Source organism: Mytilus edulis, chromosome 5 (genome assembly GCF_963676685.1).
Source record: "Mytilus edulis chromosome 5, xbMytEdul2.2, whole genome shotgun sequence".
Taxonomy (NCBI): Eukaryota; Metazoa; Mollusca; class Bivalvia; order Mytilida; family Mytilidae; genus Mytilus; species Mytilus edulis.
In genome coordinates, this window is record NC_092348.1 from 30,251,394 (window position 1) to 30,267,892 (window position 16,499).

At 33.7% G+C, this 16,499-nt stretch overlaps 1 protein-coding gene across 1 annotated transcript; it reads right to left on the bottom strand.

Annotated features, from left to right (window-relative positions):
• Window positions 1–1,182: 1,182 nt before the first annotated feature.
• Window positions 1,183–9,575, bottom strand: LOC139525031 (uncharacterized protein PF3D7_1120000-like). Its single transcript, XM_071320208.1, has 4 exons — window positions 9,463–9,575; window positions 6,353–6,635; window positions 3,457–3,508; window positions 1,183–1,606 (listed from the first exon to the last, which is right to left on the bottom strand). Exons 2-4 carry the CDS (start codon window positions 6,612–6,614, stop codon window positions 1,183–1,185), a joined length of 738 nt encoding a protein of 245 aa, XP_071176309.1. The 5' UTR covers window positions 6,615–6,635; window positions 9,463–9,575.
• Between the last annotated feature and the right edge of the window lie 6,924 nt (window positions 9,576–16,499).

Consider the following 16,499-nt stretch of genomic DNA (forward strand, 5'->3'; position numbering starts at 1 on the left):
GTCTCATCTTTATAGATTTTCGGCGATCAAATATTTCATACAATTGAGCTTTGACATCTTAGCCAACAGCACAGGTGATAATAAACTATAGAAGGATTTCTATCGAGCACTACTTCCTATGTGCAACTTTAAAACTTTTGGGAAAATCGACGACCAGTTAACGTTTTTATGGTAATATTTTTTATATTCCAGAATAAAAAGTATGAAAAAAGTGTCCAATTAGTTATAAATAACATGATAGCCAGCCACATAATAAAAGTGGCACATATTTCAGCCTTTATTGGGTAGAACATAAATCTAGGGTGCTCGCATAAAGCAGCTTAACTGCTTAACAAATCCGGTAAATAGTCTAATTCGGTAGGTCACATTCATGAAAGGAAAGGGGATTGTAGTTACGACGTAAGGAACATATCCGATATCATTTGTGAAACTTATTCCATAACGGTCAACCAACTCGTGATAGCGTCCGTAAAATCTACGAAGGAAGGATTTCAACTTCACCATTTGGAACTCTTGGTTTAATAGCTTCCTTGAGAGCAGCAACCCTCTATCAAGAAAATCATGATAGGAAATGCAAGCACGGGAATATCGTATCCATTGAGAGATATATACCCCGTATGCAGGTGCTGCTGGAATGTTGCTACTTAGAAATGGAAAGTTCACAATTGCAAAGCTGAAATCATCTCCTTTGTCGTAAAGTTTTGAAAGTTAGAAATTATGAACATATATGTTAATAACCACGTATGAAGAAAAACATTTACTGGGTCGCTTGTTTGATGTCATTACTGGATATATGAGTGCCTGTAAATGATAATGAGGAATATAAAAAGAAAAAGTGGTATGATTGCCAATGAAACAACTCTCCACAACAGACCAAAATGACACAGAAATAAACATCTATAGGTCACTGTACGACCTTCAAAAATGAGCAAAGTCCATACCGCATACTCAGCTATAAAAGGTCCCGAAATGACAATGTTCAAACGAGAAAACTAACGGCCTTATTTATATAAAAAATAAACGAGAAACAAATATGTAAGTTACCTTTTCTGCGTATCGTAGTATAGCATTACCTGTTATATTGCACGGTTGATCGAATCTTATTGTAGTAATGTGTTATAGAATGAGCAATTTTTTTCTTGTGATAAAGGTTTCATTATAGACCATGTGAAAAATCTAGGTCTATAAAATTTCAAATTTCAATTTTATACAATAAACATACATAAACGGAGGCCAGTTTTCCCAATTTCTGCGTTTCTTTTCTTCTTCTAATTTTCTTTTCTTTTCTGCTGCTTCCTTTTCTTCTTTTTCTTTTCTTCGTCTCTCAGCATCTTCTTGTTTTCTTTTTTCTCTTTCTTCGTTTTCTTTTTCTTCTTTAATTCTTTTCTTCTTTTCTTTCAACGTTTCCAAGCCATCACACCATTCGCTTAGGTGACCTTTTACTCCAGATATGTCAGAAAAGGTTAGTTCTGCGTCACTTTCTATATTTAGAAATAGATCTTCAGTTTCAGCTATGAATTCCATAAGCTCTTGGTTTTGTTTTGCAAGTCTCTGCATAGCTTGAATTTGTTCTAACTTCTTCGTTTCAATATTTTCTCTTGTAACTCTAACAGATAAAGAAATAAGTTGACTTCAATCTTAATTTAGAAAAAGAGGTTCAAAATTTTACCGATACTTGTAATAAAGTTTATGTTTTCTAGTAGTAACCCGAAAACCGCTTATTTTAACACGGATCTTCTCCATACCCCAAACAGTAAAAATAACACATCGAGGGTATTGTGAAAAAGTGATATTTTACAGTTATGACATTGTTTTGTTATATTAGTGTATATTTAATCAGTAATTTTATATTCATTGAAAACTTGAACAATGATATTATTCTTAAAACTATACTGTTTTGAATTGTCCTTTAACAAATGTTTAATTTGTTCTCTGAGGCTGACAATAGCATTGGCTTCCAAATTCATGCCCATTAAATTAGATGCAATTTGTATACCTTACTGTATATTATTAACCAATGAAACCACCCCATAAGATTACCGAAGTGGATGAAATATTGATAAAATATAAATGTGCATATCAAAAAACATTATCGTTTTCACTGTTAAAATACTTGTGCTTGCCGAATCAGTCAAAGAAACCAAACAGATTTTACTTGATTATTTGGTAGTTTGGTGCATTGTTTTCAAATCAAAGGAACCGAAAAAGGTCCTTTTGATTAGATTAACCCTTTATGCTTTCTTTTACTTTTTCAAATTAGCTTTGAGTTTCATAATCGAATGCCAGGTTGTTTGGTGTTTTTGAGTATCGCTGTCAAATTTCGGGACTTAATTTATAGGTGAAAAAAGCTCTGACTTAACTCAGAAAGTCAACTTAAATTTCGTTGATAACTTTTCAAATTAACTTGTATTTTAATCAAACTTTACAGCTATCTCAATTATATTTTGAAAGATCAATATATAGGTGACTACCCGAATTCAGTCCGAACTGAAAATTCTAGCTTTTTACAGCTATCAATTTAATTTGACAGCAATATGAACTTTCAAACAACCAGATATTCTGTAAGATCAATGTATAATTGATATAGCTGTAAAGTCTTATGAAAATTCCAGCTGATTTCAAAAAGTTCTAGAAATAATTAAGGGTTCTTTTTGACTTTGATTAGAATTGAAAATTCTAGCTATCTATATATATTAATTAAATCTATTAATTTGACAAATAACCTTACTGGTCAAGCATAAAATAAGATCTTTTTCAGACTCAGAGCAGTTTGTAGTGATATCAAATGCAGTAAATATTAAGTAGGGGGATGCAAGTCCATATAAAATGTAAAGCGAGTATATGGCTCAGTATGAAAAGGTCCACAACTAAGCATTTCTGAACTTTCAAACTGATTTTCAGATCTTTTAACATAAATTTATCCTTATTTTGAGTAAGAGCTGATAGACGTTTTTATAATTCTATTAAAATAATTCCCAAAAATAGTGCACTACACTGTAAAACTATTTCAAGATAGAGCAGGTGCGATATATAAATTTGTATTTTTTTTTTATGTCTCAAGAATTTTTTTTCGAAATAACTATGGACGTGTGGCATTTTTCTATACTGTAAGCATATTGGGACTTAATGGAGAATGTTAAGGTAAAAAACACACGTATTTAAGCCAACAAGATATCCATACACTTAAGTCTACAACCAAATCAGTGCGGTCATGTACGAATGTTTGTTTGTAATTTGAAGAAGAAAAACAAATGATGGCATATATTTTATAGTTTTGTTTCAAATGTGTTTGAAACGGAGTAATCTAGAAGCTGCCACTTTCTATATATTCCCGCCAATTGTTGGCGATGGAGTGTGTTTTTGTATGTTTTATTGGTAAGTGTTTTATTGGCGTATATCCCTTATCTCATACCGTGTAATTTATTTCGTTGAAAATGTTTTTCTTTAAGATTTTACCTGGCATTAGGAGAAACTGGTCTATATTTCCTGCCATGTTCAACTTTCTCTACTGAAAAAGAAACAATCTTGTAAATTCAAGGTTTCAATTTGAATTTATACATCTGATGTAAGAAATTCAGTAAAGCTAGGTTCATGCTGCCGATCAGATCAACTCAATGATCCCGATTGTCTAAATTCTTGATTGGGCCTGTTTACGACTTCTTCCCGACTGCTATCCGACTGTACACGAACTTAACTCGACCATTCACGACTGCTTGATGACTCCATCACGACTCCAACCCGACAACTAATTATATACATATTCGATGATGCCGACCAATTCACGATCTCTACACGATCTTTACTCGACTAGCTAGAACAAATCAACTATACTCGATCTCAGCTTGATATCGGCCAGACATCGACTTGATCGTATAGGGGTCGTAGGGATAGTCGGGCATTGGTCGGGTATGTACAATTTCAGTATATAAATGTCTGATTTTTTTTCATCTGCAGCAGCGGAGGGGGCATTAAATGTTACCCTTGTCCGTCCGTAAATACGTACACGTACGTCCCAACAATAAGTTTCCGTTCTCTAATTTTATATTGCCTCAATCAAATTCTATGACACGTATACACAATGCTTAATACCATAAAACTAAAATTAAAAAGGGGGGTAAAGGTGTCACATGTTTCTCAAAATTTGGTCAAACAATAGGATTTCAATCCCCTGGAGGATACCTTTTCTGAAACGGTTTACTAGTACATATATCTATCACGAATTCAAAAAAAAAATCATTTGACTTTCGTCTCTTTTTTTTATTAACCGTATGAAAAAACGTTTGTAAACATTCGACCGTACAGTGATATATAGTTGTTAATGTTTGTGTTATTTGGTCTCCTGTGGAGAGTTGTCTCATTGGCAATTATACCACATCTTCTTATTTTTATACTACAAAACTTTCTGGACATACGGAAAATACGCTCAGTCAAACAAAAATAGCCTATAAAACAGGTAAAACATAATATGGATGTTCTTAAAAACTAACTTTGAAGGCTAAATTAGTCATCAGCTGTCTAATAATGAATTTTAATGCACAATTATTTTCATATTAAAAAATCCTCTGGGGCAGAAATGCAGGATAAACCTCCCATCCGGAACACCTGAGATCATCACAGATTTATTGGGTTTCGTGCTGCTAAGTTATTAGTTTTCTATGTTGTGTTTTGTAGACCGCTGTTTGTATTCTCGTCGGCTTTCGTTTTTCGCTATGGCTCTGTTGGTTTGTTTTCGACCTTTGAGTTTGATTGTTCCTTTGGTATCTGTTGTCTCTCTTTTGAAATTTTACATCTGCTTGCAAAAGTACAGACGCGTACTGTACATGTAGGGATTTGTGTATATAGTGACAATATAGTTTTGAAGAAGCAAAGTGATGAGAGTTAATCAGAGCTGCACACATTTTCAGAGAATTGTGTATGGCCGAGTAGAGATCGAAGAGTGGTCGAATTTTGTCGCGTATTGATCGTGTTTTGGTCGAGTTGGTCTGGGATGAAAAAAATATAGAAGTCGCAGATTATGAAGCGATCGGTCATTGGTCCAGTTAATCTGGACCACATATCAAACAGGTTGGCGTTGATCGGGAAATGATCGGATATAAGTCGAACAAAGATCGAAATGATCGAGTACTGATTGGTAAACTATTTGTATTCCGACCAAACTCGATCTCTACACGATCCTTTCCCGATCAATTCGACCGCTACTCGACAAATTCTCGATCTCTTCCCGAGTGACTGGCTAGAAGAACATTACTCGAATGTTTGTGACATGTCAAAAACTCTCGAGTAAAAAGACAGACCGATGACAACCAAGGTAGACCACCCGAACATTCTGGTCGATTGAGTTAGACCAGTATCCCGATCGCTTAATTTGTCTCGTTCGAAATTGATCGAGTTGGTCTGATCGGCAGTGTGAACCTAGCTTAACAAAATATTAGGAAATAAGTTTGTTTAGAATGCTTTCCATGGTTGTACACGATCTTTTATACTTCAATGGTCGCTAACGTAGCGAGGTAGTTCCTGTGTATTCGGGGAAAAGGGAGACGTTGTTTAGAAAGCCTTTATATTTTACTGGTCATTTTACCAATTTTCTTCTCATATAGTTCGCCATATCCCTTCATTTTAATAAATTTGGCATCAATAGTATTCCAGTCATTAATCAGTTTAAAACTGACATATTTCAATATATTTCGTTAATAATTCATGTTGCTGTGTAAAAGTCGTTTAAAATATATATTTACCGCGCGTATCGTCACACAAGCATTGTTATTAAGCTATAATTGGAAAACTATAATACATCTTCATAACAATTAAAAAAAACAAAAGAAAAAAGAACTCCTAGGAAAATTCCTAACGGAAAGCACCTTATCAAATGGCAAAACCAAAAGCTCTATCAGATCACACGGTCAACAACTTTGTACAATTGTGGCATATTTCGGCACGAAATATCAGCCCATATCAAATTAGATTATTCTGATTTTCGAAAAACAATCCAGTATTCTGCCATTCATCCAAGTCGACTTTTTCAAGAAATTCAAGAACCTACCTTTTCTGTAAACTGATGATTTGTACCATGTTGAATATGCATGTTATATCGTGCACCAATAAACAATTAATCAAACAATCAGTTATATATAGTTTCGCCCATCCTTGATAGTTAACCAAAATGAGAAAAAAAAAAAAAACTCTTTTGCCCTTCGGAATGCTTAATACTGAATTAATCGATTGAGTGATAGACTGATTTTATTAAGAAATGTTACACATATGCTTTATTTTCTTTTTTGAAATATCCAGTTGACACAATAAAATATTACAGAAAAAACCATAGTAATTGAGAGGAGTAAAATTATCAACTCACATTTCAAAAGATCGTGTTTCATCAGTTCTTTCATCTGCTCTCCGATTTTGACATTGCAAAGTTTGATTTGTTCTCTCACATTCTGCAGTTCTGTACGGATGTCTTCGGAATACGTTGAAACTAGCTGAATATCTCCACGGACGCTTGTCATTGTTTTGGTTACTTTATCTTCGTACTTCTTAACGGTTATATCTGTAGGATTTGGTAAAGCTTTTAGCGCATCTTTCTGCTTGTGTAATATTCCCAATGCTTCAATATCCATACTGTCAGCTATACTATAAGTCTGTAACGAAGTAACTATAAACATTGCATATCCATAATTTATGCAGACGACATTCCCGACAAACAGAAACAGAGTAGCAACGAATGATAATCGACTGGTGTTCGCCTTTGAAATTCCGTGATTCCGTGAATGCAGAAAAGACCAAAGTGGTACATATTAATAGAAGTAGTCCTTCTCTGACACAAAATAGTGATTTTGGTGTCATTGTGTACTAAAACTGACCAACAAATTTGCAGAAGTTTTTTGTTCAAGAGAAACATATTTAGACCATTATGAACCAAAATCTACTTGTTTTGAGTTTCAATTTAAAAATTGAGGATTAACATGCCCCATAGCACCCTAATTTTAGATTTCCAGAATTATTTTCAGTAGTACATGTCTTCCGGAAGACAATTCTTTCTAAAAAGACGTAAAAGATAAACATTTGGCATAGAGTAAGGTGATATATGTACATTCCAGGATATACCTGGTTTATATGGTGGTAAACTGTAGGTTTATTATCATGAAAGCTGTGAAAATTGAAAAATTTGGTTGAATCGAAAAGGATTGTAAATTGATGGTATGACACCCAAAAACTGGTAAAACCAGAAACTCAGAAAACAACTGATTTTTTTTTGTCTGAACTGGTCAATTGAAATGCTAGAGGCCACATTTTAACCTGTTAAGGGTGAAAAGGTAACATATTCATGATATTGTAAAATAAGAACCTTAAATTTTGAATTTTTGCTATTTTTAAAAAGCTGTCTACCCTAACAATATGCATTTATATAACAAACAATGTATGAAATCGTTATGAATGCACAGTATGTTGTTTCTGTGGTATCTAACATTAAAAATTAGCGTGTTTACTATCAAAATAAATTGTCACTATGAAATTTATGAAATTATTTGATTTTTACACCTTATATCATTGCGTCATTCCATGTTTTTGACAGATATCATTACCTAATGTAAACACTACCTCAACTCACCCTCATGCCATACTCTGTTTTAAATGCTAGTTTTCTATCTAAAATAAAAAGTGTTTCACGACCATAACTGCATTATTGACTAATAGATTGTTAACTCTTGAGGAAAAAAGTGGGATAATTATTTCATGAAACTTTTATACCTTTCATTTTTAACTAAACTCAGTGTAAAAATTGTTCACTCTTTATAGCAGTAGGACAAGCAGGGAAAAATAAAAAAAAATTGATCTTGACATTGGACGTTTATGTTCCTGGTGTCTGAAATTAAATTTCAGGTATTTTCGTATGAGGCATATAATACAATCAGTTTAAATTGAGCTGTGAATTTTGTGACGTAGTGATATCATTCGTGTTATGCTCAGATAGGATTTGTTTTAATACAAATTGACCAAGAATAAGAAACAAAACAAAACAAAACACTTTTGAAAATAATAACTTTTTTTTTTGTTCCAGACCATCAGTCCAATTTAGAACATATGTAAAAGGAGCCCTCTACTGACACAAAATCGTGCTTGGAAGGTATTGTTTACTTAAGCTGACTAACAAAATTGCAGAAATGAAACAATTGGGGAAAGAAAATATATTTAGACTCTTTTGAGCCAAAATTTATTTGTCTATCAGTTTGCAATAAAAATTGAGCATAAATGCGCTCCATTGCATATTTTATTTAAAGATTTCCAGAAAACCAGGGGTTGTTTTTACTAATACTTTTCTGCCAGAAGTCAAATCTTTCTTCAAAAACCTTGCACATGGGTTGCATATTGGCGTATGAAAAGATGATACATGTAAAATCTAGGATATACCTGGTTTTCTATAAAGTTAAACTTAAGGTAAAAAATTAGAAAATCGCAAAATTTGGTTGAAAATATAGTGCTGTTGAATTGGTGGTCTGTCATCTATAATATCTTTGACAACATTCATACGATATCTTTTTAAGACAATTTTTCAGCCTCCTAGAGATCATGTTGTTTTGGAAAACATGTTTTCTTATTCAGGAAAAACTGTGTACGTCCGTATATTCCATAGGATAATGAAGATGTATATGACTATATATTATAATGAGATTTTGTCTGATCGATAAAAAAAATCGACCGTTCGATTAAGGATAAACATGAAAAGATTTAGATTTGCACCTAAATAGATTGCAGACGTATTGATTGTATGAAACGTATTTTACGCGTCAACAGAAAAAAATGCCGACAGTTGATCTCGGAATGCTTTCTCTCTACATTTAAATTTATATCACTTTGTCATATTAAATCAAGATTAGCTAACAATTAATCTAAGATTAGAATAAATCTATCAACACGCAATGAATCAATCAATTTATGGACTTCTATGCTGACAATATTCCTATATTTCTGACTTATGAGTTTGAATCTTAAATATCGACCGCCTATTTTTTTTTTGGAGAGATACTTAACCTTTTGAGTGTGTGTGAATTTCTGACCCTAAAAAGATAGATACAAGTTCTGATATAAATGAATAAGTGTCAGATGTTATATTCCAAAGCATATATACGTTTATCAATTAAAACATTATTTGAACTATTTGTAATAAACAAGAATATTGAGAAAACATGTAAAAAAATTAAATCAATATTTTATATTAAAAATCAGTATCTAATTGCAAACATTATACAAAATTTCCAGCTTAGCTTAGCTTTTGCATCTTATGGTTTAAGTTGTGAATGATAAACATTTTCAAGAGCAGTTGTTGGTATTAGGTGAATTTTGTGTTAGGTTATACTTATATACAAAGAAAAAAATACAATTTGCGCAATTCAACTTAACAAAATATATATTCCTAATAAAAACTTTGTTCATGAAGAAATATTCCAAATAGATAAAGATTCTCACCAGGTTGATATATATTCTTTATCAGCTCAAATGGTTAAATCCTTTTATATTGACAAGCATTGCATAACAGCAGCAAATCAATAAATTTGATATGAGGACAACCGGAAAATTTATGGATTTTTGTAACAAAAAATTATTGTTCGGATTCAATGTAAAATTATTCTGACAACGCGAACTAAGTGTGAAATAAATTCGCGTTGGTTAACTGTCTGTGTGTTCCAGTTACTAATTGTCATTTTAAAATTCACTAAAACAAAAGATATTTATGAATAGTAATCTGTTATTTATATTCGGTTATAATACACAAGGAAGCTAACCTTGAGGTATCGATAACAATATTTTTTTTGAAAATATCTTTTAACTTTTAGATAGATATTTAAAAAAAATGTACTTATTCATACCGTTGATATATTTGAAGGAATATTCTGTTCACCAATACAAAATACAAATTATTTGATACGTAGATACAACTTTAGTCATCAATTGTTTTCGTTTAGTTCATGTTTTACAGATGTAGACAAATGGTTAATTATATGCAATCATGTTGAAGGCCGTACCTTGATCTATTCATACACAGTTGCAGGAATGTTGTGCATCACCATAATATGTCATAGGTTCAACTTCTGTAAATATAGACAATGCGATGTCCTATAGGAACTTCCTTTGCGGATAAAAGCTGCGCGACTTTTATTATGAAGTTTCATAAAAAATATCATAGAACGGAAAGTTAGTATGCACTACTTTTTTTTATTCAAAGGTCATACCTATGTATATACCTATTGGTGGGGCACTTGAATAATCTCCCCTATACTGCTTTGTCATTCTTTGAGGTGGTTTGTCGTCCTTATTCTTTTTGCTTGGTAATATTTTAACAGCAGTCTGCTGATTTCAACCCAGTATGTTGTCTCGTAGTCCTGCAGGTAAATGGAACAATACTTCTATTTCTGCATGTGATACATTTGCACAGGATGGATGACTATTGCCCCGCGTATAATGCTTGGTTTTCTTTTATATTTGGTAACAAATCCTGTTGACTGCAATTTACATTAAATAAATTGTGCATAACGAAAGCAATGACATTTATAAGAGATTTCTAGAAAGGATGATCTGACAGTACTATGTTTCCTTGATACATATGACGTGGCTCTGTACTTACACATCCCGTCAGTGCGTTATTGTTCTATGATATTTTTTGTATTCTTGTCTTTCAGTTTTGCTAATGTGTTTTATCTATATGCCCCTTTGGTGTTTATTTTGCTCTTTCTAGAAGAAATTAACAATTATAAGTTATATGGTTCGCTACTGACCCCCTACGGATCCATAGAGGGTTAGTAAAATCCATAGGTGGTGAGGCCGGAGGCCGAGTCCCCTATGGATTTTATTCACCCTCTATGGATCCGTAGGGGGTCAGTAGTTAACCGTATAAAGAATTTATCGCACGCTAGACTTTTTCTGTTGCGTTTTGTTGAAAAATAAACCATGAAACACAACAACATTAATAGATGACGTCACCATTAACGCATCATGAACCCCCTATGAAATTTACTAAACCCCTACGGTCTCATAGGGGGTCACCACGTGACGGCGTTAAACCAATCACAATGTGATAATTTACCCGCGGTGCGATAAAAGCATATAGACAAGCGACAAGAAGGACATATGAAATTTTTAATTCAGATTCTGCAGAGGATATGCCTAAAAGAAGTATAGACTATATTCTGTTCCTACTTTGAACGAAAATTAATTTATTGCTATTTAATGTTGTCAGGGCAAGGATTGAATTTTGGTCCCAGTACTTAAAATTGTATAATAAAAAAAAGCAACTAATGAGGTTGTCAAATTTTGATAAATGCCTGTTTGTGCTTCCTTGTTACATTTTTTTTTAAAGTGATTAAGATTATAATACAATGTTAACTACTGTACCCCTATTTTTGACATTTGTACCTGTTATTCCTGTTTGTTATTTTCAAGCATCGTTGTCATTATAATGGAATTTGATACGACTGTTATACAAGTGAAAGTTCAGCTAGCTATAAAACCAAGTTCAATCCACCGTTGTTTACATAGGAACATGCCTGTACCAAGTCAGGAATATATATATATATATCTTTATTAGCCTCCCTTAGGAGAGATAGTGATACCAATACAATATTAATGCATAACACAATATATACAAATTTGAATAGATAAACACACAAAAGAAAAAAATAATAATTGAAAGTACTTTAAACTTAATTCACATTGTTAATTAGGATTGAGAAAAAAAACTTTGAATTTAATTCATATTGTCAATTAGGAATGAGAAAATGTTTTGCAAAATTTGTAAACATATTTGACGCATATAAATTGAAAACGTTTTTTCTGCTCACAGTCTGGTTCAAATTCGGTTTCGCATGATAGTAAAATGTAACAGAAATCTTCATCATCTAAGGAACCAATAAAGACACTGAAAGTAATTGGGTTTAAGCATAGTAGCTCGCACCAGAATTCATCCCGAATGTCGGATAAATAGTCAAACGACGAAATTGCGTGAATACACGGGTCGGTGAAAAGTTTAACACATTTATCACATAAAATACTTTCACTGTTCGTATTGTGGACCAAACAACACAGGGATACTATGAAATTTGCCTTTTTACGTAAATACTGAAAGTCTAAAGCAACTGTCCATGCAGGATGAGGCTGAACTATTTTATGTATCTTCTTGAAAATGTTAAAGTCACTATCTATATTTATACGTTGTTGCCATTCCTTTAGTTCATATTCAAAAATAGATCTGTGAACTATTCGCTTCCATATACGCTGAGACGGAAAATGTCCGCTATCCATAAACTTTGTTAAATAGTCCGAAAAATGGTATTTGTAGAGTAAATCCACACAGTCCTTTGAAAAATCCAATGCACAATTGATGTACTCTTGATTGAAATACTTGAGTTCAAAAAGTTTACGTACGAGAATACGAAATGAAATTGCTCTTTGTGGTAAACTACAAATTCGTCCGAAGAACAGTAACTTGCGTTCATTGATAAAACTGTTTAGGTTAAACCAACCGATGAGAGAAAGGCACATATCAGTTCTTGTCTGTCTAGGTAATCCTTGAATGAACTTGCACACATAGCGATGGGTTCGTTCTAACATAAGTGTTTCTGTTTTAGACAGCTTGCCCCAGATATCGCATCCGTAAAGAGCTTTTGAGTATCATACTTGGCGAATAATCTTTGCACATATTATAGGGTTGAGAACAGCAGGAGGAATACCGGAGCGAATCACAGACGCAGTGGTTGCTCTTAAGGTTCGACACGCTTTTAATGTACGATCCATTGTTTTCGTCGAAGTGTCTAGTGAAATACTAACATGTGTTGCACTTTTAATTGATAGAATAGGTTCGTTGCATAGGAATATATCTGGACCTGTTAGTTTTTTGCCGAATTGAAGAAGTTTGCTTTTCGCGGGTGAAAAGGAGAAGATCCATGATTCGCTGTATTGTTCACATATTGATACCATTTTCTGAGCGGATTCGTGATTTGTGGCAATGAGATAAATGTCATCGGCCTGAACGGGAGAACTACTATTAACGTCATATAAGAATGCTCCTTTGTTGCTAGATTCATGTTCATTTATCAAATCGTTAACAAAGATCAGATATATCTTGCAGACAACGCACTACCTTGGGGCACACCACGGTTCAGTTTAAACCATTTCGAAAGTTTTCCACCAGACAGAATAGCACTTGATAAATCTGTTTACATTATATCTAATAGTAGCCATAATTTTCCGGTCGCACCATATTCAAAAAGTTTAATTCGTAATCCATCAGGAGGTACGGTGTCAAATGCTTTAGTGCTGTCTAATAAAACAACTATAACTGTTCCGTTCTTTTTTTATGTGATGAATAGTTACTTCATTAAGGTTGAATGAAGCATTTAAACTAGACAGGAGTTTTTGGTAAGCTACCTGTTGGACATTCGGGAAGTCAGTACGCAATAAGGTAAGTAGCAAGTCGACCATCTTCTCGAAGATCTTTGTGATACTCCGCACTAACGAGATGCCTCTGTATGAGTTTGTATCTGTTTTTGGCTTGTTTCCACCTTTATAAAGAAGTCTTATCATACTATTTCCCCAGTCGTTCGGAATGTACGCACATTTGATACACAAGTTGAAGAGGTGATGTAAGTGTTTTATAAGTAATTTACCGCTATACCGTATGTGCTCATAAAACAAGCCGTCGTGGCCACACGCTTTGTTCTTTAGTTTTGAACAAATTTCATTTACATCTGATAATTGAAATGTAATGTTGTTCTGATCACGGTTGACAATTTTGCGAATAGATGACACTTTTTCGGCAATTTCAGTTTCACGCTTCGGGTCGGTATATGTCGACGGAGAAAATACATTTTGGAAATGAGATTGCCAGATATCGTTGATCTTTTTAGGATCGATATAAGTCACACCATCTTTCACTAACGCACTACAAGCGCTTGATTTCTTTTTTCGAATATTTATGATTGTCCAAACCGTTTTCTGATCAATATCAAGGTTACTCATGATAGTTTTTGCTAAATTACTTTCATATTCATCAAATGCTTTTCTTAAAGCTGTACGAAATTCTTTTTTTGCAGAATTTATTTTTGAAAAAAACTCGCAGTTTGTATCATGCCAATGACAATTGTTTAACCATTCATTCAGAGTACTACGCATCGAGGCTCGTAAAACTGTAATGTTCGGATTTCAATAGGGTTTCGAGTGGCGATTGAACTTTTTATACGGTTAAGTGTCTTTTTCGGCTTTCTTTATAGCACTGACTATGCAAGAATAATACGATTCAATGACATCAGGTGTGGCTGTATTTGGAAAATTTACCGTCCATAGATTTGTTGATACTGCAAAAGTGTAATCCTCTATAGAGTTTGTACTTCGTGCGCGTTCCCAAGATACAGTCGGGTCACTTGTCTCTTGTGGATGATGAAGATCTGATCCGTTTCTAAGGTACATGATATTGGGTGATGATCGGACGTGCTGAATGAATGATTGTCAGTAACCTTAGCTTGTTCAACGCGTTGCAATTTTGTACGGTTAATTAAGATGATCAATACAAGTCGAAGGACCACCTTTGTAAGATTGGAACGTATTAACAGATCCTTTACACATTAATTCCATATTTACTGAACAGAGATTGTGAGTTGACATCAAAGTTCTACAAAGTTTACTTCTTTCGTCGTATTTTATTTTACACCTCGGGCCGTCTATTTTCGAATTGAAGTCTCCCATTAAAATCACAGAACCAAATTCTTCGTAGACGGAAGACAGTTCGAACAGAAAATCTACTTCGTCACGGAAATACTCGTACGTTTGTGTTACTGCAGGTAAGTATAAAGAGAACACATAATACTTTTCACTGGTATATTTATTTCAATACCGATAATTCTGTCGGTGTTAACCTCAATTAAAGATGTGAACGGATAAATGTTTTTTGATATGAGTAATGCAACCCCGGAACGTCCTTTGCAGGTGAGTAATTCAGGATTAAGTTCATCAGTCCCTTTTGCAATTGAGATATAATTCTTATCAATCGAATCAAGGACATGTAACTAATAAGTACGTAGCCAATGTTCTGATAAGGCTTATACATTTACATGATTTATACATCCGAAGACTTTCAGCTAGGAACGGTATACACGAAAAAACACCTCTACAATTCCAACACATTAAATTAAGTTTTTCTTTAGCAACAGTCATTATGAAGGGTTTATAGAATGTTCACTGGCGAATTGCTCCCATGGTAACCATTGTTTCATGTAAATACCTTGGGACCAAAATTCTGGATGAGTTATCAGATGTTCATCATCTGCTACAATATTGAGTTGAGAGGCGGCAGTACGTTTTACATGGTCTATTGAAATATCTTAAAAATGTCACACGTATATTCCGCTCGGAAAGAAAATATCGCATATTATCTTCAGAACTACATGATTTATCGATCCCGCCGATATAGACACGACTAACACGTCTACTTTTACGAGTGAAACCTTTAAAATCCGATGTTTTTGGGTTACATACTGATCTTGGAAAATGTACCGAAATACTGTTTGTGTCATTTGCTTGCATGTTCATTGTTTTGGATGAAGTTGACATGGTTCTAAATTTATTATCCGATTTAGATATTGTTTCTTGAGATACACGAATTCGATCGTGTTCAGGTAATATCGGACATGAAGTTGAAGTGCGAGGTGTGGTACAACAGATACAGATTTATCTGCGGCTGCTGCGTAAGTCATAACTTCACGTTTACTAGCTTGGAAGTTCTTCTCGACATTAACAACGCGTCTTCATAATTCACTAGTGGATGTCATAGATGAATTAATTTTTGTCTGAAAATCCTCTTAAGCGGTATTGACGTCCTTTGCTTGGTCACTTAACAGAAGCAAATTCCAGTTGAGCGGATATCACTTATGTTTGTGATGCGTGATGCTTCGAAATTGAAACGGGTTTTTGTTTCCTTTGCAACAACAGATACTTTAGAGATTCTAGTTTCGCATTTCGAAATAGCCGTTGTGTTGTTTTCAATAACACGTTCGATTTCTTTTATTTTGTTGTTTGCTGAGCGCATTGTTTCCGTGGTATTCGAGTTATCGTTAGCTAAATCTACTTGCTTTAGTGACACACTTTTAAGTTCCGATTTAACACATGCTAAACTTTCATTTAGTTTATTATTTTCAGTTCTAGCCAAATTTAGTTGATTTTGAATGTTATTCATGCCTTCCTTTTGCTTAGTGAAATCATCAATAAGTTTTACATTTCGTTTTTGTAAACTATCAATTTTACGCAGTAAAGCAGACTTGTCGTTCTCGCGGGCAATCTTTAATTCAATGATTAAACTTTCGACATGTATAAAAGTGTCTCGAATGGAATTATCTACAAACAGCTGCGGGGTAGATGTGACAAAGTCATCCACACAAGGAGTGTCCCTTATCGATGGTTTAGTGCTTAGAGCTTCTTTTAATTCATCGCAAACTTCGCCTTTAGTTGCAAGACGGAGG

Coding starts and splice junctions, on each gene's coding strand:
- LOC139525031 (XM_071320208.1), bottom strand. CDS start 6,614: ATGGATATTGAAGCATTGGGAATATTACACAAGCAGAAAGATGCGCTA. Junction 3,509..6,352: donor GAAACACGATCTTTTGAAAT/GTGAGTTGATAA, acceptor TTTCTTTTTCAG/TAGAGAAAGTTGAACATGGC. Junction 1,607..3,456: donor CCAGTTTCTCCTAATGCCAG/GTAAAATCTTAA, acceptor TTTATCTGTTAG/AGTTACAAGAGAAAATATTG.